Source organism: Panthera onca, chromosome B2 (genome assembly GCF_046562875.1).
Source record: "Panthera onca isolate mPanOnc1 chromosome B2, mPanOnc1 haplotype 2, whole genome shotgun sequence".
In the NCBI taxonomy this organism is placed as follows: domain Eukaryota; kingdom Metazoa; phylum Chordata; class Mammalia; order Carnivora; family Felidae; genus Panthera; species Panthera onca.
Genome location: NC_138343.1, coordinates 35220049 through 35243260, shown reverse-complemented (window position 1 = coordinate 35243260; position 23212 = coordinate 35220049). Strand labels below are relative to the sequence as shown.

Here is a 23212-nt window from a genome sequence, read left to right as displayed (position 1 = left end):
GAGCTGTCAGTCAGCACAGAGCTCGACTTGGGGCTGGGACTTGTGAACCACGACATCATGACCTGAGTTGAAGTCTGACGTTTAACTGAGTCACCCAGGCGCCCCATAGCCATCATTATTAACCAGTGTGCAAAGCATCTACAACATTTACTTACCCCATTTCTTTCTCCTCCTCCCTCCAAACCTTGCAGGGCCTCTACTTTGCTTCTCTTTGACCCTGAACAAACCTCCCTAACAACCTTCTGTCCCATATATCCCAGCCAGTCACTCTAAGCCTTGCGTTAGCCCTCATCTCTTTGATCTTCATTCTCATCTCTCTCCCTTTCCTTCTTTCTCATTTTCTTCCTGACCCTTTTCCTCTCTCTGTCCCAGACTCTTTGCTCTACTTTTTGGAGTCTTTTTTTTTTTTTTTTTTTAATTTTTTTTAACGTTTATTTATTTTTGAGACAGAGACAGAGCATGAACGGGGGAGGGTCAGAGAGAGAGGGAGACACAGAATCGGAAGCAGGCTCCAGGCTCTGGGCCATCATCAGCCCAGAGCCCGACGCGGGGCTCAAACTCACGGACCGTGAGATCCTGACCTGAGCTGAAGTCGGACGCTTAACCGACTGAGCCACCCAGGCGCCCCAACTTTTTGGAGTCTTAAGGCTCAGGTTTGCTGTATGGCTAGAGACAAATGAACAAGTCATTTAACTGCTGGGTCTCGGTTTTCACATCTGAAAAATGGGAACAATAATATCTACTTTACAGGATTGCTCTGTGGAGTAGATAATAAAATGTAAGTGCTATGTAAACTGTACAGGGCCTTACAAAGGTCAGATACTGGCACCTCTCATTTCTATTCCCTTTCATTCTACTCTCTTTCAAGTCCCAGCCCCTTTGTGGAACTAAAACTTCTTCCGATGGAAAATTAGGACATAACTCCAATCGGAGTGCAGATTTTCTGGTTCTTCCCGCCTTCCCCGCCTAAACGAACCAATCAGAGCTACAGGAGAGTGTCTCACGCTTCACTTGGAGACCACCCCCTACAATGGAGCTTGCGCTTTTCTCCGTCTCTGCAGCCGTTCTGTTTTCGCTTCACATACCAGCTTCTCCGCCTTGGAAGTGGGGTCCTTCTTCTTTGTCTCAACTCCCCAAATCTTGCCATAGCAAGGGTTGAACGGCGAGGACCGGAAGTGTGCGCAGCAGCGGCGGGTCCCAGGCATCGACACCGGAAGTAGCAAGTGCTGCTGAATTGCGCGCGCTGAGCTATGGCGGCGATCCCCCCAGACTCCTGGCAGCCGCCCAATGTGTACTTGGAGACCAGGTGAGAGGGGTCGGGCCTCGGGGCTGGGCTGGCGGTGGCGACGCGGACCCCCGGCTTTGCCGCGGGGCTGGGTTCCGGGTACGCTCCCCCGGGAGGCCGGCCTCCACGTGGAGAAGCGTAGAGCGGCGGCCGTAAGGGCAGCTTGAGCGCTGAGTGGGGACCGCCACCACCCGCGTCCGAGCTCCACACTGGGTCTCCCTGAGACCTCAGCGACAGCGGCCTGGTTGCCCGCCTCCCACCCGGTGGTTCATTCATTCATTCAACTAGCGTGTGTTGAGGTTACAAGCCAGCGACGTTGAATCTGGAATCAGGTTAGAGGTGCCTATGGGGCGCCTGGGTGGCTCAGTCGGTTGAGTGTCGGACTTCGGCTCAGGTCGTGATCTCACAGTTCTTGCGTTCGAGCCCCGCATCAGGCTCTGTGCTGACAGCGCAGAGCCTGTAACCTACTTCAGAATCTGTGTCTCCCTCTCTCTCTGCCCCTCCCCACTTGTGCGTGTGTGCACTCTCTCTCAAAAATAAATAAACATTTAAAAAAAAAAAGGTGCCTAAGACACACACCGCTTTTGAATTTCAGAGTTGCGGTCATCTAGGTGGGGCTTGTTTATACAGCTGTTATAGTAACTAATGTTGTAAGCAGTTTAGTTGCATTAAACTATTAGAAAGGCACAGGAAGAGACACATTTCCCCCAGTATCAAAGAGTGCTATAACTGAGCACTAACTAGCGAGTGCCATGCCCCTGACATATAGCATCTCATATAGTTTAATCCACTTAATACCCACATGGGTATTATTCCACCTTCTCTCCAGTTTTAGCAGGAGAAATGCCAGAATTTACAGATGAAATGATTTGACCAGACTCATACAGCAAGTAAGTCGGGAAACCTCATTTGGAGCCTGGTCCGGCTGCCTCACATGCTAGGTTCTTTAGCTCCATTCATTCCACTGCCTCTTTGGAAAAAGTCCAAAGTGATCTTAAGAAGGTAGTACAAATAACCTAAGTAACTTCTTATTTCTACAACACTGTAAAATTAAAGCATGGTAGCCTGACATTCAAGATTATTATTTTTTTCATCTGGCCTTTGCCTTCCCTCTCTGGCTGCATCTTCTGCCATTCCCACATCAGTAGCCAAGGACCAGCTTACTTTTTTTCTATTTTCTGCTCTTGCTCGTGCTGTTTCCCCCCGGAGCACGGTTCTCAGATGCTGCTTTTGCTCCCTGGTCATCTTCCCCACCACCAAAATCCTACTTCAGGCCCCAACTTGAAAGCAATTTCTGAATTCACCTGTTCACGTTTTTTTTTTTTTTTTTTTTTTTTAATTTTTTTTTCAACGTTTTTTATTTATTTTTGGGACAGAGAGAGACAGAGCATGAACGGGGGAGGGGCAGAGAGAGAGGGAGACACAGAATCGGAAACAGGCTCCAGGCTCCGAGCCATCAGCCCAGAGCCTGACGCGGGGCTCGAACTCACAGACCGCGAGATCGTGACCTGGCTGAAGTCGGACGCCCAACCGACTGCGCCACCCAGGCGCCCCTGTTCACGTTTTTTTAAGTTACAAAATAAATCAAAATTTAAATCCAAGCAGTGTAAAAGTATATAGAGTAAGTGAAAGCCACCTCTTCCTGTAAAAACAGTAAATAGTTTGTTGGATGGCCTTCCACATCTTTCTCTGCGAACATCTAAACATCTCTTTTGTGTTGTTTCTTTTATCTTTTTGTTGTTGTTTTCTTATTTTGAAAGAAGGAGACAGCAAGTGAGGGAGGGACAGAGAGAGGGAGAGACAGAATCCCAAGCAGGCTCTGTGCTGTCAGCGTAGAGCCTGACGTGGGGCTTGAACTCACAGACTGAGATCATGACCTGAGCCAAGATCAGGAGTCAGAGGCTTAACCGACTGAGCCAGATGCCCGTCTCTTTTATGTTGTTTCTTAAAAACAAAATCATGTGATCATACTGTATATATGTTGTGTATATGTTTTTTTCTGTAATTTGCTTCTGTTTCACTTGCTAACACAGCTGCCCATAGTGTGGATATTTTGTATTTTAGTCACTTCTTTGAAGGACACTTAAGTTGCCTCTTGTTTTTTGTTATGACAAATACTGGCATGAATATCCTTCCACATACCGTGTCCTTTAGCGGCACGTTTGTGAGTTTTGTTATAGAATACTTAGAAGTTGAAATTGCTCTCAAAAGGTATGTTGATTTCATAACTGTATAGGTATTTCCTGATTGCCATTCCAAAAAGTTATTCCCTGTATTTAAAAAATATGCACCAGAATATAAGCTCCATGAGGGAAAAAACCGCCTAAAACCATGCCTTACACAGAGTAGGTGTCGATCCCTGCTGAATTGTTAGTAGGGGATGAATTGCTGGTAGAAAGGCTTTTTTTAGAGAGCTATGTTCTAGCATATACCACATATATATATTTATAGAGTGCTTATGCTGTGCTTGGCACTGGCTATCCAAACTATACATAGTTGCCTCAATTTTCACATTCTTGGAGCTTAAGATCTAGGTGAGTGATGGAGTAGAGGAGAGGGGAAGGCACCTAAGTCTTTTACTTTTTTCCTGAGCAGTACTTGGGGGGCAGGGGGAGGTAGAGGGGAAGGGCTCATCCCATTTGATAGGTATAGAGATGTGAAGTAATCAGGTTTTGCATTTGTTGCACCCTCTCTTAAATACACACAAACTGTACCTTTTTTTCCCATGAAAATTTTTACGAATAGGTAATATATTTACATGGTTCAAAAATACAAAAGTTTAAAAAAAAATACTCATTAAAAACCATCCTGTTTCTCATTTGTCAAGTTTCTACCCCTACCCAGAAACTTATGCATGTTTAAATAAATACAAATTCCTGATATAATAATACCTTCTTTTTAAAAAATGACAAATTAAGTATTAAGTGAAATTTTTTTCCAAATTGAGGGTTGGTTATACTGGTTTCCCATGATCAGTGACTTTTTTTTTTTTTTAATATATAAGGCTAGTTTGAATTTTTAGTTGTCCACAGTTACTTTGTTTACAAGAAGTACCAGAAGTTCCTATGTGTTTTACTCAAAGAAGATACCTGTGTTTATATTATTTACATTGTGATGTTTTCCTTTGCTGAGCATGAGATCTGATGTTTATTACAATTTCATGACTTACATAAGTTTGAAAATAAAGAGTCCTGGATCAGTCCCATAATATTCCTGTTTGCTGTGACCTTGTTCTTGACTAGAACTCTACTGTCCTACCCCCCCCTGCAGCATGGGAATCATTGTGCTGGAGTTGTACTGGAAGCATGCTCCAAAGACCTGTAAGAATTTTGCAGAGTTGGCACGTCGAGGTTACTACAATGGCACCAAATTCCACAGAATCATCAAAGACTTCATGATCCAGGGAGGTGACCCAACGGGGACAGGTATAGTTAAGCCGACGTTAGTTGTTTGTTTTTTTAATTTTAGAGCAAGCAGGGGAGAGGGGCAGAGGGAGAGAATCTTTTTTTTTTTTTTTAATGTTTATTTATTTTTGAGAGAGAGAAAGAGACAGAGTGTGAGCAGGGGAGGCTCAGAGACAGAGAGATACATAATCCAAAGCAGGCTCCAGGCCCCTAACTGTCAGCACAGAGCCCGATGCAGGGCTTGAACTCACAAACCGTGCGATCATGACCTGAGCTAAAGGTGGATGCTCAACTGAGCCAACCAGGTGACCGAGAGAGATTCTTAAGTAGGCTCCATGCTCAGTGTGGAGCCCAATGTGGGACTCGATCCCACGACCCTGGGGATCCTGTGACCCTCAGGGATCATGACCTGAGCTGAAATCAAGAGTCGGACACTCAACTGACTGAGCCACCCAGGCGCCCCAAGCCAACATTAGTTGAATTCAGTGAAATAGGGCAGGCTGAGAGAGGAGCATGTGTGGAGGGAAAAATCAAGAATTTGGTTTTGGTTTTAGACATTACATTTGAAATAGTTGTCAGGTCTTCATTTAGAGGTATTGAACAAGTGAAGGGATAGGAGTATGGAGTTCATGGAGAGATCTGGGATGGAGGTATGAATTTGGGAGTTACTGTCATTTAGATGGGATTTATTAGTGAAATTGGTGCATGCTAATGTGAGTTTCAAGGCCCCTTGCGTCTCAGTCTAAATTTTCTCTCTGCTAATTTCTGCTCCTGCTTTTTTTGCCTTTAAATAAGTTTGATAATCTTTGTGCCAGTCTTTTCTTAATCTTGTTATTCTTTGTCATTTTCAGTTGTTCTCTATTTATCCTTTATAACCAGAGGTATTCAATGTTTTTAATGTATGTGGACACATTTAAAAATACAGAAGATATAGGAAACTAGACAAAAGAACACGAAGATCATTTATACATATACTTCTTAAAGATTTCTTTTTTTCTTTTTTTAAGTTTATTTATTTATTTTGAGAGAGCACAGGTGAGAGAGCACAGGAGAGGCAGAGAGAGATGGAGAGAGAATCCCAGGCAGGTTCCCCACTGTTAATGCAGAGCCTGATGTGGGGCTTGAACTCACGAACCATGAGATCAAGACTTGAACTGAAACCAAGAGTCAGATGCTTAACTGACAGAACCAGCCAGGTGCCCCCTTCCTAAAGATTTCTAGCCACTATTAATTATTCCCACAATATCCACTTCTCAGAAACAATTGATGTTAACTGTTGGTGGACATTATTCTAGAAATCTTTCTTTTCAGATACCTAGTTAAAAGGATGGATGAATGGATGGATCACTAGCTAAATAGAGATGATTTCAAGACAATAGACTATGTCATGCATGTTATTGTTTTCAAAACAAAAAAAAAACATTTAATTTTGTATATATTTAACAAAAATTGATTTCCTGTTATGAAAGGTGAGGCAGTCAGTACTTAAATTTTTACCCATTCCTGTTGTTTAGAAAAAAACTCAGTTTTGCCTGCATTCTGTGATGGGAAAAACCTAGTTCTTTCCTCCTGTGTTTTTCTCCTGCATGTCTCCCTTACTGCTAACACAGATCACTTCACTTCTGACACAAATGTATTTAGGTTTATCACCCCCCACCCCCTCGCCCGACAAGCAATTCTATGACACCAAGTGAGTGTCTTAGATTAACTCAGTTCCCACAAGTTAAGGCCCAGTCCCCACAAGATTGCCCCTCTTCCCCTGGCCCCCCTTTAGTCACAAGCCTAGGTTCCAATAACCCCCTCCTTGGGGTCCCTTAATTTGCCAGAGCAGCTCACAGAACTCATGGAGACGTTTACCAGTTTATTAAAGGACATGATGAAGGATACAGATGAACAGCCAGATGAAGAGATGGACAGGGTGAGGTCTGGGAGGGTCCCCAGGGCAGGAGCTTCTGTTCCTGTGGAATTAGGGTACGTCACCATCCAGGGATGTGTTTGCCCACCTGGAATCTCTCTGAACCCTATAGTATTGGGATTTTATGGAGGCTTCTTCATGTAGACATGACCAATCGTTATCTCCGCTTCAGCCCCTCTCCCTTCTCTGAAGAAGCAGGGGTAGGGGGATGGGAGGCTGAAAATTCCATGCTTCTAGTCATGGCTTGGTCTTTCTGGGGACCAGTCGCCATCCAGGAGTCCACCTGCCTCATTAGAACAAAAGATGCTCCTAATGCTCTTATCACTTAGGAATTTCAAAGGGTTTTAAAAGCCCAATTTCAAGGACAGGTCAAAGACCAAATGTTAGAACAAGAGCTGCCCCTGGTATTTTTATCATGTAGGAAATTATAAGAGTTTTAGGAGCTCTGTGCCTGGAACTGGGGACAGAGATATATACACATCTATATCTCTTCTGTTACCTCACATCTACACTCCTCCCTCCCTTGCTCTCAATTTTCGTCATTAGTTTTATTTTTCATCAGGGCACATTTTCCATTCTGTGCCTGATTCCCTCAGCTACAGTATGGGTTCTACATTTCAGAGGGTTCAGTGTTTACCAGTAGGCTTTTCTGTTCACAAGGGCTGGAGGACAGAATTTCCTGCTGAGTGGTTTGTATTGCAGGCACTGGAGGGTGTTACATTTTTTTAAACTCCATCATGTTAGAATTTGAAAAAGACCATGACTGGGTATTCTGTTCTTGGGCCACGCTCATTCCCTCAGATTTTTTTAGACAGGTCTGTTCTGTTGACTTCTGGTTGTAAACATGGCTTTGGAGAATATGGAGGCCAGATTTACTCCTTCCTTCAGCTCTGGAGAAGTGTTTTGATTTGTATTTGTGAATATTTTCTCTGTCACTTGCTCTGATTTCCTAGTTCCGGAAACTAGTTATTCTTTGTTCTATGACCTTTGCTTTTCACATATGTTACATTACTTTTATTTTTAAATTTTTATATATGTTTATTTAGTTATTAAGAATCTTTTTTTTTTTTTAATGTTTATTCATTTTTGAGAGGGGGAGATAGGGAGGGGGACAGAGGATCCAAAGCAGCCTCTGCGCTGACAGCAGTGAGCCCAGTGTGGGGCTCAAACTCATGAACTGTGAGATCAGGACCTGAGCTGAAGTCAGATGCTCAACTGAATAGGCCACCCAGGCTCCCCTATTTATTTTGAGAGAGCGAGAGCGTGAGCACATGGGAGCATGCGTGCAGGGGAGGGGCAGAGAGAGGGAGAGAGAGAATCCCAAGCAGGCTCCACACTTAGTGCGGAGCCAGAAGCGAGGCTCAATCCCATGACTGACTGTGAGATTATGACCTGAGCCGAAATCAAGAGTCAGATCCTTAACCGATTGAGCCACCCAGGCGCCCCTATTAGATTTCTTTTGAGTGTGTGAGATGATGTCTTTCTGTTTTGTCTTGCATCCACTGAGATAATCTTAGACCTTTACTCTGTGCCTTATTCAACTTGTGGTCATGTCTGTTCTGTCCTTTACTGCTCTGATTGATTTATTAGCACTGTATTGGTGTTATTGGGCTCTCAATCTGTTTCCATAGCTCTGCAGTCATTTCACTTATTTTGTTGATTTATTATCTTGTCTTTGAGCTTTTGTTTTATTGGATTCTTATTTCTATTGAAGCATCTGTAGCTTGAGACAGCTGCAGAGAAGCCCTTGGACTATGTTTTCTCCCAGACTGAGTTCCTGAGGTGTTTTTTCTCTCTCTTTTTTTTAAAAATTTTTTTTTTAAGTGTTTATTTAATTTTTGAGAGAGAGAGACAGCGTGTGAATGGGGGAGAGGCAGAGAGAGGGAGACACAGAATCTGAAGCAGACTCCAGGCTTTGAGCTGTCAGTATAGAGCCCGACACGGGGCTCGAACTCACAAACTGTGAGATCATGACCTGAGCCGAAGTCTGACGCCCAACCGACTGAGCCACCCAGGCGCCCCATGAGGTGTTTTTTCTCTTACAACCCTTCCTTTCTTTCTCTCCTTCCATTTGTTGTAATACGTTTGCATAGTTTCTGTGCCACTTCTTTTCATCTTATCTATGCTTAATGTATGTCGGCACTGATGCTGTTTGTACTTTTTATTTGTTTAGATACAGTACAAGTGGATCCTCTTTGTCATTGTCCTTCCCATTCCAGATGCTAGGTTGCTTTCTCTCCATTCTGTTCTGGCCTGATGAGGTAGTGGGAGAGCTAATGCTGAGTGAGCACCTTACATGAGGGCCAGCCTCTGTTCTGTTTCCCCAGCCTCTAGTAAAGCCCTCTCCCTGGACACCTCTCCCCCAACCCTGGACTCTGGGTAGTCCCCTGAGAACAGCTGTAGTGGAGGAGAAGGATCCTCCTGCCCTTTTTCATTCATAGCTGGGTCTCCATAACAGGAGAGATTGATAGAAAAGCATACAGATTTGTTTGTTCTAAGTTTTGATGACACCGGAGCCTTGATAAAGAATTGAAGACCCATGGGCTCAGTTGGTTGAGTGTTTGGCTTGATTATTTCGGCTCAGGTCATGACCTCAGGGTCATGGGATTGAGCCCTACATTGGGTTCCATGCTGAACATGGAGCCTGCTTAAGATTCTCTCTCTCCTGGGGAGCCTGAGTGGCTCAGTCAGTTAAGCTTCCGACTTCGGCTCAGGTCGTGATCTCACAGTTCATGGGTTCGAACCCCGCATTGGGCTATGTGCTGACAGCTCAGCTCCTGGAGCCTGCTTCAGATTCTGTGTCTCCCTCTCTCTCTGCCTTTCCCCTGTTCATGCTCTCTGTCTATCTCTCAAAAATAAATAAATGTAAAAAAAAAAAAAAAAAAAAAGATTCTCTCCCTCCTTCTCCACCTCCCTCCCTCCCTCCCTCCCTTTGCCCCTCTCCCCTGCTTGTGCTTGCTCTCACTTTCTCTTAAAAAAAAAAAAAAAAAAAATGACCTGAAGAAATGGTTATACTTGAGTGTTTTTGTGCTAGGTTTGACAGTGTTGTGCTAGGGTGGTTTCATTGTTTGAGTGTTCTGTGCTAGTGTGGAAACTTGTGAGAAAACATGCTAGGACGAAAGGGGTCTGAACTGAATGTAGTAAACATCAAGGCTTGTTCGTTCAGCTTCCTCTTGGGGTCCTTCTGTCTTAGAAATGGGATGTTCTTTTCCCCAGGTATAGTGAGGGCACCTTTCACATGAGGGTCTTAGGACCTACTCCAAGGGAACGTCACAGTATCCTTCTTGTACCTGATGTCTCTCAGATTCCTTCAATTTGAAATATTCAGTGTGCCCAAGTGCCATATTTTGGGGTAGCTTGTCCTGAACCCCAGCATGGCCTGGTGCCCCCCCCCGCTCCCCCAAGGTGGCCGTGGCTGGTGGCCTGCCATGCCTCTGCTGAGCCCCTGTGGTATGCACAGGCTTCTGTCTTCAGGGACTTCTCTTCAGTTTTTTCAGGGTTGCTCACCCACTTCTTCTGTTGGCTTCTCAAAATTGGAGACTATTTGTAAGAATTCTCTGGGTTCCACACTCTCTTTCCTGCTTACTACTTTTAGGGAGTGCAGGCAGAAGAATCTCTCTTTCCTTGGCTTACTCTTCTCAGCATTTTTGTAATAAGTTTCTTTCCTTTTTCTTTGGTTGATGCTGGTGAATTTGGGGCTTGGAAAAAAGTGGAATTTTTTTTGTCTGTTTCATCAGGTATGGAGGGAGTCTAAGCCTGCCTCACTCCTCTTTCTTTATCTGAAAGTGTCCTGTCAGCACTTTGCTGTACTTTCCTGTCTTCTTCCTCTCTCTCGTTACGAGATAAAATTTTAATTCATAACGCCAGTGAACTGAGAGAGTCCATGATAAATGTACAAGAATTGGAAGTGACTCAGATGTGAGTTGTTCATGTCAGAGCTTCCCTATATTTCTGTAATTGCTCTGCAATCCTTCATAATGTCACATTTCCATGATGCAATTTTAATGAAATGGAATCACTCAAAAGATTTCCAAGTAATTGCCTCCAGCCTCAAGTGTAATGAATGATTGAGCTGGTAGGTCTGTGGTAGAAGGCAAACAAGGTGAGGCCCTCCTGGGTCACTAATATGAACTGCTAGCTGATTAGGCGACATGTTTTTTGCTAAATATCTCAGGTGAACAGCATGACGCATCCTGGGCTCTTCAGCAAGTCGATGTACTATTTCTGTCCCTCCCTGTCCCTTGGTCTGGCTACTCTGGAACTAACTATCCTTTCCACAGTCTTTCTTAAGCACCTTTGCCAGGTGTTTTCTCAATTCAGATACCTTTGAATTCCTGCTGCGTTTATTTATTTATTAAGTTTTATTCATTTATTTTGAGAGAGAGAGCATAAGTTGGGGAGGGGCAGGGAGAGAGGGAGAGAGAGAATCCCAAGCAAGCTCTGCATCGTCAGTGCAGAGTCCGATGCAGGGCTCGAACCCATGATCGGTGAGATCATGGCCTGAGCTGGACTCAAGAGTCGGACGTTTAACCCACCGAGCCACCCCGGCACCCCACTGGCATCATTTTAAACTATTTTTCCTCTTTAAAATTTCTCTTGTTGTAATAACTATGCCGGCTTTTTCCTTAGCTGTCTTTTTTATCTGCTTCTACTAACTTCTTCCCTTCCTCTCCTCCCTGTAAGACGTGGCATCCTGTCAGGCTCTTCCTCTCGCTCTTCACGCTCTGCAGTTAGCCTCGCGTGCTCACCAGCTGGCGTGATCGCGGTGATTAATTGCATGCTGATTACGCTGCACATCGCCCTCCCTCTGACTCCTCGTCTCCTCTTGGTAGCCCCAGGAACACCTGAAATTTAACTGTGGAACGGCCAGCTCATTGTTAATTGTATTCATTTGGTGAATATCTGCTCAGAGTCTGCTGGGTATCCTGTGCTGTTCCAAGTCCTGTGAAGAGACTTAAGCAGTGGAAGCCGAGGCATTTTCTTTTACTTACAGCTCTCCCTCCTCTGCCAGGAAGACAAGATGGTTCTTACAACAAACAACAATAGAGGCGTGCCTGGGCGGCTCCGTCGGTTAAGTGTCTGACTTTTGATTTTGGCTCAGGTCGCGATTCCAGGGTTGTGGGATAAAGCCTTGTGTTGGGCTCTGCGTTGAGCATGGAACCTGCTTAGGATTCTCTCTCTCCCTCTGCCCTTCCATCTGCTCTCATTCTCTCTCTCAATCTTAAAAAGGAAAAGAAAAGAAAAGAAACATCTATAAGGTAATATAATATGCAAATTTATGGTGGTACACTCTGGGTTATATATATGACATAGGTTGGAATAATTCATAATAAGAGAAGAAGTACAGTGGAGTGGAATTAGCATGGATGGAGGCATATTGTGAGGTGGGCCTTGAAAGAAATGTAGACTTTTAACTCTTAGGAAGACAGGGAAAGGCATTCTAGATTTAGGAAGAAGAATGAGTAGAGTAGAGGCACAAGTGACAGAGACGTGTTGAGTGTGAAGGAGAGCGCAGCACCCCAGATGTTGTGTCTCACATGCTGGACCGGCCACCTCTCCATGTCCAGGATAAATATGTACAATGTGATCTCTGAGGTCCTTGAACTGCATGTTTAGGGGACAGTTAAGGAGCTGTTAGGGACAGAGTGCACAGAGTAGTTAGAGATAGCATGGTGGATAAGATCAGACCAGTTCACGGAGACTCCCAGACAGGAGTTCAGATTTGATCTAATATTATTCTGGAACTATTTTGGGACTCTTGAGTCTGGGATAAGAAAAGTAAGTGAGGAAATTTAATTCAGCCATGGTAGATGGCAAGGTCATGGAGTGTGGGATGAACAGGGTCGTAGAGCCTGGTGGGCTTGGGGTTGAATCTTGGCTTCACTTGAACTTACTAAATGTAGACGAGTTGTGTAAGCTCGTTGAGTCGTCTTATCTATACATGCAGAGTGTGGTTGTGTTCACCTCAGGGAGTTGTTGTGAGTCGTAAATGAGCCGATGTTTGTAAAATGGTGAGTACAGTCTTGACCCAAAATAGGAGCTTTAAAAAATGTTATTCTTTATTTTGATTGTTAACTTACTTAACAAACATCTTTTGGACCTCCTGCCATATTCCAGGCATGTTCTACGAGCTGGGGATACAATAGTAAATTAAGGAAGCCCTGGTGAAGTTCTCATTCTAGTGGGAGAGACAGTGAACAACTAAGTACATAATACACTGTCACCATCATGACAAATGATGTGCAGAAAATGCTGTAGTAAGGGGGTAGAGCAGGAATTCTCAGCCTTGGCACTGTTGACGTTTGGGGCTGGATAATTCTTTGCTTAGAGGACTGTCTGTGCATTGTAGGCTCTTCAGCTGCATCTCTGACCTCTCCCTGCTAGAAGCTAGTAGACCCTTCAGTGTGACAACTAAAAATGTCTCTACACATTGTCTGATGTCCCTAATGGGGAAATTCACCCTCAGTTGAGAACCACAGGAGTCACGGAGGTGTTATTTTGTATAGCGGGATTAGGGAAGACCTCATTGGTAAGATGCATTTGAGCAGAGCTCTGAATGAAGTGAAGTAGTGAGCCTGAGACTGTCAGGGGCAAGGACACCACAGAGGGAATAGCGATCAGAGGCCTTAGACCAGAGGATGCTTGGCAAGAAATAGCACAGACCAAGTGGCTAGGGCAGGTGAGTGGGGGGAAGAGTGACAGAAGATGACTTTGGAAGGTAGCAGGACACCAGGTCATGGAGTCTCATAAGTGGTGAAGACTTTGGATTTTGTCCTAAGCGTGATAAAATGTCACCAGAGGATTTGGAGCAGAGGACTGCCATGATGAGGCTTGTTTTAAAAGGGTCCCCCTGACTTCCATGTGGAGAACCAGCTGGCTTGGAAAAGAGGAGACAAGGCTAGAAGCAAGGAGACCAATTGGAAGCTTGTGACGTTTATCAAAGCTAGAGTTTTTTGTATTTGGCCTAGGGTGATAGTGGTTCTGTCGGTTCTGATCCTCTGGGAAGCAGATGCTAAGACAGAGTTAGACATTCAAGAGCTTGATTGGAGTAACGCCTGTGAAAGTTAAAGGGGCAAGAGAGCGGTGGTTGGAAGGGGAGGTCTTCACACATCAGTGCAGGTCTAACATATAAAAAAGGACAGGGGGCAGAGGAGAAGGAGCCAGTAGGGGAAGGGGAGGAGTCACCACCAGTAAGGTGGGATTTTTAGAAGGGTGACATCAACTGTCAGATGCTGCTCACAGAGCAAGCAAGGTGAGGCCTGAGGATTGGCCATTGGATTTAATGACGTGATGGTCACTGATGACCTTGGCAAGAGCCATTGTAATGGAGCGGTCAGGGCACAAGTCTGATTGGAGCGCATTTAGAGGCAGGAGAGGAAGCCAAGACACCAAGTGTTGCCAGCTTTTTTGAGGAGTTTTTCTGTGAAGGGGCGCAGAGGAATAGGGATACTTGGAGCGTTATGTTTAATTTTTAAGACCTTTTTTTTCCTTTTTTTCTTTTTTCTTTTTCTTTCTTTTTTTTTTTTTTTTTGCTGATAGGCCTGGTCTACTAGAAAGAAAAAAATGGTACAGCAGAGGGAGGAATTGTAGTTGCAAAGTTCCATAACGGTGAATGGGCTCGATTAGGTACATGGTGGTGGGATAGTCACAAGAACGGTTTATTAATGAGGGAAGAAGGGAGGGAAATGGGTGGAGATGTGGGAAGGGGAGTGGATTTGGCGGTGAGAGCACGTGAAAGTTCTCTGCCTTTTTTGTCATTGAAATAAGCAGAGTTACACTCAGAGCAAGGAGCAGTGAGGGAGTGGTAGAGGTTTGCCGATTGAGGAACTGCAAAAACCCATGCAGTCTGACTCCTAAGGTGAAGTATTAATCACTACCTACAGTTGCCTCTCACAGGAAAATGCCCAGGTTGTCTCCGTTAAAGATAGCTCAGGGGCGCCTGGGTGGCTCAGTCAGTTAAGCGTCCAACTTCGGCTCAGGTCATGATCTCACAGTCTGTGAGTTCGAGCCCCGCATCAGGCTCTGTGCTGACAGCTCGGAGTCTGGAGCCTGCTTCGGATTCTATGTCTCCCTCTCTCTCTGCCCCTCCCCTGCTCGTGCTCTGTCTCTCTGTGTCTCAAAATAAATAAAAACATTAAAAAAAAAAAAAAAGATAGCTCATCATCACTGATAATACAGTGTTTGCTCCATGCTTTACACTGCGTGGTTTCTGTGCACGATCTTACTTAGTTCCTGTAACAGTCCTACGAGACAGATGTACTTCTACTATTCCATTTTTCAGACAAGGAAACTGAGGCTTTGAGAGGGTAAATATCTTCCTTAAGGCTACACGGCCAGTTGGTGGTGGAGTTGGAATGGAAATCTGGATCTCTCTGGCCCCAGAGGCAAGTGAGGAAGACAGGACTCCTAAGACCCTCAAAGCTTCTTGGAGAGATGTAGCATTGTTTCCCACGTTAGATCTGGTATCTGGCATTTGCCCTGGTAATCCAACAGCAGCAGCAGCTCCACCTGTTAGTTCCCTCTTTGGAAGACTCTGTTACTAACAGCGATTGTATCAATTTGGAATGCTTTTGGCTGCACATAACAGAAAACTCAACTGCACCAGCTTAAACAAAGAGAGCTTTTGTTTTTCTCGCATAAGAAAATGTCTGAAGGTAAGCAGTTGTAGGCCTTGGTTCAGCTGCCCAACAGAGTTGTCAGGGACCCAAACTTACTATATCTTTCCATTCCATCATTGTTAGTGTATTGGCCTTGGATCTCAGACTTGTCTTATGGCTGCAAGATGGCTGCTGCTGCTCCTGACATCACCCCTGCTTTCAAAAAAGGGAGATGGGGAAAGAGCTATGGGTGAAAGACAAAGGAGCGTGTTTTTCCGTTTTTATCAGGAAAGTTCTAGCTTTCTCAGAAACTCTACTCAGCAGGCTTCTGTTTGTAAGTCCGAACCAGATCATCTGACTACCCCTAGCTGCAAAAAGCACTGGTCAGTACCTGCCTCTCCTGTCCCTGAGGTTGAACTAGGCCATGGAGAAGGGGTTAGAGAAAGAGTTAGAAATGCTCAGAGAACAGCTAACCTGCTGTTAGATGCTCTCTTGCCAGAAAAGAGGTTTTGATGGGTTTGGTCAGTCGCCTTCTGGTGTCAGGTGCCCCAGGCAGAGCTTTCACGTAGGGCCTCTTCATGGGTCACCTGTACTGCTTTGGGACTGGTCCCAAAAGGGGCTGTGGCATGGGAACGATGGGGTAAGCACCAAGTATGGTCATCTTTGAAACCACCGTGTCTTAGATGCCGCTCCAGTTCATCGTGGGAGTTTTCTGCCAGGCAGTGAGCAAGAAGAGACATCGGAGGGGTCTTGGGGAGAAGGAAATATTTTTTTAAAGCAGAAGATCATAAAGAAAAAGATTGAGGGATTTCAACTGCGAAAAATTCTGTGCAGCAGAAGACCCCATTAAAAGAGTGATAAAATTTCGTCCACCGGAAGAAAGTATTTGCAAAAGCATTAACTGACCAAGGATTAGTATCCAAAATATTAATCCTAATAATATACAAATCATATATATATATATATATATATATATATATATGAATTATATATATTATATATATGAATTATATACATATTTTTATATATATGAATGTCAAACCACTTAGTAGATAAGTGGCTGTTCACAGAGGAGGAAAGCTAAATAGCCGGTAATTGTGGCGTTATGCACACCTTCAAGGAAATGCAGATTAAACCCCAAGAGATCAGACACCTCTCAGTCTGAGGAATGTTAGAAAGTCTGCCTAAAGCACCTAGAGCAGTAAGAGTGAGCACTGTGGGTGGGAGTGCACATTGGGGCCACTTCTGGCAAGCTGTTGGAAGAAATCTGGTAATGGGAAAATACTCAAAACCGTGACCCTGCCTGCCCATGAGGTGTTGTCCCTAAGAGCTCCCGCACTTGTCTGAGAGAGGCGTAAGAATGATTACTGCAGCATGGTTTACAACAGCAGAAACAGGAGAAGGATCCCAGACACCCATCGACATGAGGAAAGGTAAGATTGGTGTTACAATCGCACAGTTGGAACGAATACTACAGAGAGCCGCATGGAACAAAATGGATAAATATGGCGAACAAAGAAAAGCTAATTGCAGAAGAATACATAGAGTATAATACCATTTATATAAACCGAAAAATATGCACAGCAGCAATGCATTTTTTTAGGGTGCATACTTAGGTAGTAAAAAGGAGAAAGCACGGAAGGGACAGACTCCTGGCCAGCATAATGGCTACCTGAGAGGAAAACGTGATTCTTTGAAGTAGTTGTTAGCTGGCGGGGAGGTGGGTGCAGAGGGCAGGGAGTGTGTGTGCATGGTGTCTTTGACTGGATTGACCACACTCTTCCTGAGCGAGGGTGCAGTTTGTCTCATTATTCCTTGTCTCTTTTGTACATCTGAGATATTAAATACCTTGAATAAATGTTGAAGAGAAGGGACAGAAGAGTAAAAGAGCGTCCAGAATACAGAGTTTACAAAACAGATCAGTGCCTGTCGCCATTGTATCTGTACTAGACTCGGCACACAGCAAAGTTTTGACTGCAAAGCTTCCAGATTGTCAGCTTTATAAGTGATCGTTGGCATCTGGGTACCCTGCTCTGCACTGGAAAACTCTTTAATCATGGCTGTCCCTCTACCATCTCTCCCCTATTCCACATGCCCAAAGGAATGTTTTGATTGGAATTCTTTGTCTTTCTGACATTTTGTTGCAAACCCTACTGGGTTGAATTCGATTATGAAAAGATAACATATTGTGTGTAAATGGTGCTGTGGAGCCCCACACTAGTTGCAACTGGTCAGACTATGCCTGGTGAGTACAGAGGGGCCCCCTTGCTCTTTCCTCTCCTCTCCTTCTAATGACTTAACCCCCGGGCTTCATGTGTGACTCTTGACTGGCCCATCCCTTAACCCTCTTGTTCTTAGTGCCATTTATGTGATGGCTTTCGGTTCCTAGAGGACAGGGGCCCTGAGGTTTCATCCTGGAAGCCCCCGGCTTGCAGGGATCCCACTTCCAAGGCCCAGCCTGCAACAAACAGCCCACTACTGAACTTCGCCCTCCGTTTGCTCACTCAAGCCCTGGATTTAGGGCTTGACCACAGTTTGCGCCCATGGCCCTCTCTTTCATAGTCAGCCCTAGCACTAACCACCCCCTCTGCCCCCAGCCTCAGGTAGGAACCTTGACTCTGTAGTCTGAGATAATATATTGGTTACATGATTGCTCTTGAGAAGTAAACTGACAGGTTGGAATTTTTGGAACACATTTTTATAAAGTTTGGTATTTGGGTACTTTCCCAGAAGCATAGGTAGCCTGGGCCGGGTGGGAGGTTTCCCTGAGTCTGTTAGGATTCACTCCCATTCTTCTTTGCGTGAGAAGTGTTTTCTTCCAGCACCGGGGGCTATGGCAGGCTGTCTGTGGTGGAACATTCTAAGTACTGCAAGGGATTTTCACCATGGAAACACCTTAGCTGGCCCCTGGGGCCTGGGAGGAACATGGTGTGTTAACATCCTACTTTCATCGCAGCCTGTAAGAGGAGGTGAGCTCCCTGTGTCTGGGCTGTTTTCTGGCTGCCAGGCAAGCAGAGTAAGCTGATGAACCCAATGTTCACTTTGTTCCAGGCTGTTTTGTCTTCCTTGGTCAACTTGGAGAAACCAGAGTAATTCAGCAAGTCATATTTTTTTGCTAAATAGTTGATTAGGCGAGTTGCCTCCTATTAGGACATTTTTTTTCCTTTGGGAACACCATATTTATTGTATCATTTTGCTCTAAGAACAGAACCTGGGTGCCAGCGCCACACTCTCGTGGACATAATATAAATGGCGTAAGGTGGTGATGTTGCTAGCAAAGCATTCCTAATCTCACGTCTCTTCATAATCTCCTTAGTGATGCACGACCTCTCCTCTCCACGGACTCTGCCTGCTGTGATATTCCTTTCTGCCACATTGCCACTTTCCACTCTGTTTTCCTTAAGCTGGAGATCTTTGACTTAAATGAATGTTACTTTCCTTCATCTAGGTTCAGGACGGCGAGTAGCTCTTTAAGTCTTGTGCCATCTCTGGTCCATTAAACACGGCTGCCTACAGTTCTGAGTTGGTAGGCCACAGAGGCCCTTTGAAGCTCAGCAGGGAGGAATGTTGGTTGATCAGCAATGTCTGTGATGGGCACCGGGTTAAGGCTTGGGGCGCTCCTGTCTAAAATACTCATAAAAAAGTTAAAAATTAAGAAATCTCTTAATCCATCAAATTATAAATGGTAGTTAAACTGTAGATAGTTAGGTTATAGGGGACTTTAATGTCCTATTGATAATGTTCTATGCATATTTGACAGTGAACACATATCACTTTAATAAGCAGGAAAAAACACTCTTGGTGTTATTTTGAAAAGAAACCTCTTACCTGAATGAAACCAGTGATCCGAATGTGCTATGTCTGTGCTTGATCCTGCTGCTGGGCTACGTAGTTGCAGTATACTTAGCAGGGGCCAGGTGTGCTCACTGCTCTTTCCTTTTGTATACTCCGAAGAATCTTTTGACCCTGAACCATAATTCTTGCCGTGAGGTAGAGCGTGGGACTAGCTGACTGGCTTCTTGTCTTCTAATCTGGCAGGTCGAGGTGGTGCATCTATCTACGGCAAGCAGTTTGAAGATGAACTTCATCCAGACTTGAAATTCACGGGTAAGTAAAGAGTCTGGCCGGACTGGGTAGGAAGAGGGAGAGGACTTTAAAAGCTTGCCCTTGGCTGTGATCCAGGGCGCATGCCTGACACCATGGCGTGGTGCCATGCCGCTGCCCAGCTACGGCGCCACAAAGAGCCGTGGTGGATTAGAGAAGATGACGCCTCTCTCAGGGTCCTGAGCAATTCACAGTGCTGGCCTGAGTGTTCTAGCCTCTAATTGTTGAATGTTGCGGTCATAAACTGGGAGTTATATTTATATACTATGTGTCTGTAGTTCTGCGCTATAACTAAAGTCTGCTTTCCTCAGAGAAGGAGGAGACCTTGCTGGGATTTGGAGGGGAATCAGGAACATGGCCTAGCAGTTGGTGGGGATCATCATGGATAGAGAAGCTGGGGAGTAGGCGAAGACCAGGAAGATGAGGTTGTTGGGGTAGTGCAGTGATGGCCTTTGGTGCAAAGGCGGAGAGCCTGCCCTGAGGGCAAGATTGTTTGGGTCATGTGGTTGAGGACAGAGGCCAGAACAAAGTCTGGGATGGTGTAACACGCTCCAGGCTGGAGCTTTGGGGGTTATTCATACTCTTTCCTCCTTTTTCCCACCAGGGGCCGGAATTCTCGCAATGGCCAATGCGGGGCCAGACACCAACGGCAGCCAATTTTTTGTGACCCTAGCCCCTACCCAGTGGCTTGATGGCAAACACACCATTTTCGGCCGTGTGTGCCAGGGTATAGGAATGGTGAATCGAGTAGGAATGGTGGAAACGAACTCCCAGGACCGCCCTGTGGATGATGTGAAGATCATTAAGGCATACCCTTCTGGGTAGGCTTGCTGCTTTCTTGGGCACACTCAGGTCCTCTGAGATGGCCTCGGTGAACCAGCTTCCAGATGACCTAGAATGACACATACTTAAACTTCATTTTGGCCTTGCAAATCACAGAGCTAAGGAGACCTAGGGTCTTGGGTGAGTTAGAGATGGAAGTATATTTTTATTTTCTTTTATTTAAATAATTTTTCTAAATTTTATTTTAGAGAGAGAGCACGCTCACAAGTGCGGGAGAGGGGCAGAGGGAGGGAGAGAGAGAGAATCCCAGGCAAGGTCCACACTCAGCGCAGAGCCCAACGTAGGGCTCGATACAATGAACCTGGGATTGTGACCTGAGCCAAAATCAAGATCTGTACGCTCAACCACTGAGCCACCCAGGCACTCCGGAAGTAGATTTTAATAGGATGCTTCTTTTCTCTTCCCCCGGTGCCTCTGTTGACAGAGCATTCACAGAAATGCTCATAAGTAGTCATTCACAGGGAACTGCCTATTGCCAATGAGCCCCTCCTTGGTTGTGTCTGTTCTGATACACTTGGAACAAAATGCAGCCGGCTCTGTCATTTCGTGGTGCCTAACCAAACTTCTTCCTGCAGAGATTTATATTCTGGCCTACACCGCGGCCTTCGGTGGCTGACAGCCACAGAATTCAAAACCAAGTAGTGTCTATCAGCCTTCTTAACTCCATGCACACCCTATTTCAGTCTCCTACATTTGTTCTTCCAGGGAATGTATGCATCTCTATATATATTTTCCCTCTCAAAACCAGAACATCAACACTGCTGTTTCTGACACTTAGACATCCCACGCAAAGCCACGTTGGATTTTTGCCAAATGAAAAATGCATCCAACAATCAAGTTTCTAAGAAGGTGTCAAGTGGGGAATGATAATGTGTAATAATCGAGAAAGGAATTTATTAAAAGCAAACAGAAACACTGACCATTTTTTCCCCAGGAAGGAGTAGAACTCTGTAGTGAGCATAAGGGTAGACTATGAATTCTCCTTAAAAAGCAGTATTGTCATGAAGGAGAGGCACCACTTAAGTTTTTTTTAACCTAGGACTAGAGAAACTGGATAAGGGATTTTACATGTTTTTTAAATCTTTCTGATTTTTTTTAATGGGGGGTGGTAACAGAAAGGAAGTCGCCATCTATGTAATACATAGAAACTTCCAAAATAAAGTGCCACTGATGGTTGAAATTGCTTCTGGGCTCTGATTTTAAAGACTATATGAAGTTTTAACAGCCATTTTAACCTGTGAACCATCTCAAGTAGGATTGTAGGGCTCATCTTCAACATTTCACATTTTGGGTTTGTGGGTCTCCAGTGGACTTCTATTCAGGAGCAGGGCGGACTTTAAAAAGGCAGTATCTAAGAAAGAATTTAAGTGATATCCACTGGCATTTCTGAGTGAGGGGGAATTGTGTAGATTAGCCAGGTGGATGTGCTGAGAGACCTAAAGCATCCCTTGAACTTGCGGGAAACCCACCTTTATGTTGTTACGGACCCAGAGGTGGTATGTAGTGTGGCTTCCTTAAATTGGCAGCTCCTTGATTGAAGAGGGGATTGTAGCTTTAATCTTCTTCCTTGTCATTCCATAAATTTTGGAAATGATGGGTTACTTTAGGGAATGACCAAAAAGTTGTATTCCTCAAGCCTTCCCCACCTTCAGCCTCTTTCTCCATGCTTCTCTTTCTTTCCTCTCAACAACAAAAAAGCAAAACCCAACAACAGACTATGTAAATGACTTTATTAACTTTTCAGAGATGGTGTTGGGCAAAGTACTGTTCTAGACTCTGGGGAAGTAGAAACTTCTTTTGCCCTGAACTGGGCAGACATCATTGGACCCACCTCTAAGAGCAAAGAATAAGACATCCATCCACTTACCTCCCCGAATTATAATCCTGAGAATGCCCGTTTTCACCCAGGTCGTGGGAGTGGTGGAAATGTACCATCACTGCTCAGAGAAGGAAAGGGCCTGAGTACAGTGCTCTTGGCATGCTTTACCATGAATAACCGGGAGCCTGCTAGAAAGCAAGTCGGGATTCAGCGTCTGTCCAGAGAGTCTGTATTTCTATCCCGCTCCCAGGAGATGGTGACTGCTGGTCCAGACATCACACTTTGAGTAGTGACATCCCAGAGGTCACGTTTGTCCAACCTGACAGTGGGGCCGGGGGAGATTTTCCTAAGCATGGGACAGTCCGCACCATAACCTGATCTGCCTCCCCGACCAGTGGTGGCCTTGGAAGAGTGAAGAGATTCAAAGCACAGGATGAGCTTTAACTGCTTCTGGCTTTGGCTGCTGAGATTAAGCTTGTAGAAACAGTGCCCTTCTGCCTTTTATTCCCACTTTACTACACCGGACATCAGACCATGGTGTGTGGCACTGAGTCCCCATGTGGGCACCAGCGTGGGTAAGATATGGTATAGGTTGTAGACATCACAGAAAATGCAGGGGAGAGGTCTTCAGCAAATACGACATTGAAGAAAAAGGGCTCTGAAACCAGACTGCTGTTCAGATCCCAGCTTCGCCATTTTGCAGTGGTGCGAAGGACAAGTTCCCTAAGTTCTCTGTGCCTTAGTTTCCTCCACCATAAAATGAGGATAATAGCCCTGGCCTCATAGGGTTGTGAAGATTTAAATGAGCTAGAACAGGTCATCTGAAAAAGCACCAGCATTTAGAAAACAGCTACAGTTATTACCAGTGGCCCTCAAAGCCACCACACCCCTCTCCTACCTCTTGTACAGCTTCTCCCTCCCACTGGGCTAGCCTCAGAGCAAAGGTTTTGTCTTATTCCCCACTGGGAGCCCCCTCAGCACCTTATGCAATTCTTTGAAGTTATTGCTAAATGAATCAAATTTAGAATTGTTCTCTGTCAGGAAAAGATTAAGATCCATTCGCTGAAATAGCTTCACCGCATCTCCAAACCCAGATTTTAGCTGGTATGGCAGCAAAACCTTTCCACTAAGCCCTCTGGAAGTCCTCAGCTTGATTTATTTTTGGATTGTGTCTCCAGAATATGTCAAAATAGCTTTCCCCGCATAAGGGAAATGATTCCTACCCCCAGATCCTCGAGCCAATCT

At 44.9% G+C, this 23212-nt stretch overlaps 1 protein-coding gene across 1 annotated transcript; it reads left to right on the top strand.

Moving 5' to 3' along the window:
* The first annotated feature begins 991 nt into the window (after positions 1-991).
* On the top strand, positions 992-21331 carry PPIL1 (peptidylprolyl isomerase like 1). The gene is made up of 4 exons (XM_078446865.2): positions 992-1306; positions 4556-4710; positions 19240-19308; positions 19910-21331. The coding sequence occupies exons 1-4, from the start codon at positions 1251-1253 to the stop codon at positions 20128-20130; spliced, it is 501 nt and encodes a 166-aa protein (XP_078302991.1). The 5' UTR covers positions 992-1250; the 3' UTR covers positions 20131-21331.
* Positions 21332-23212: the final 1881 nt, after the last annotated feature.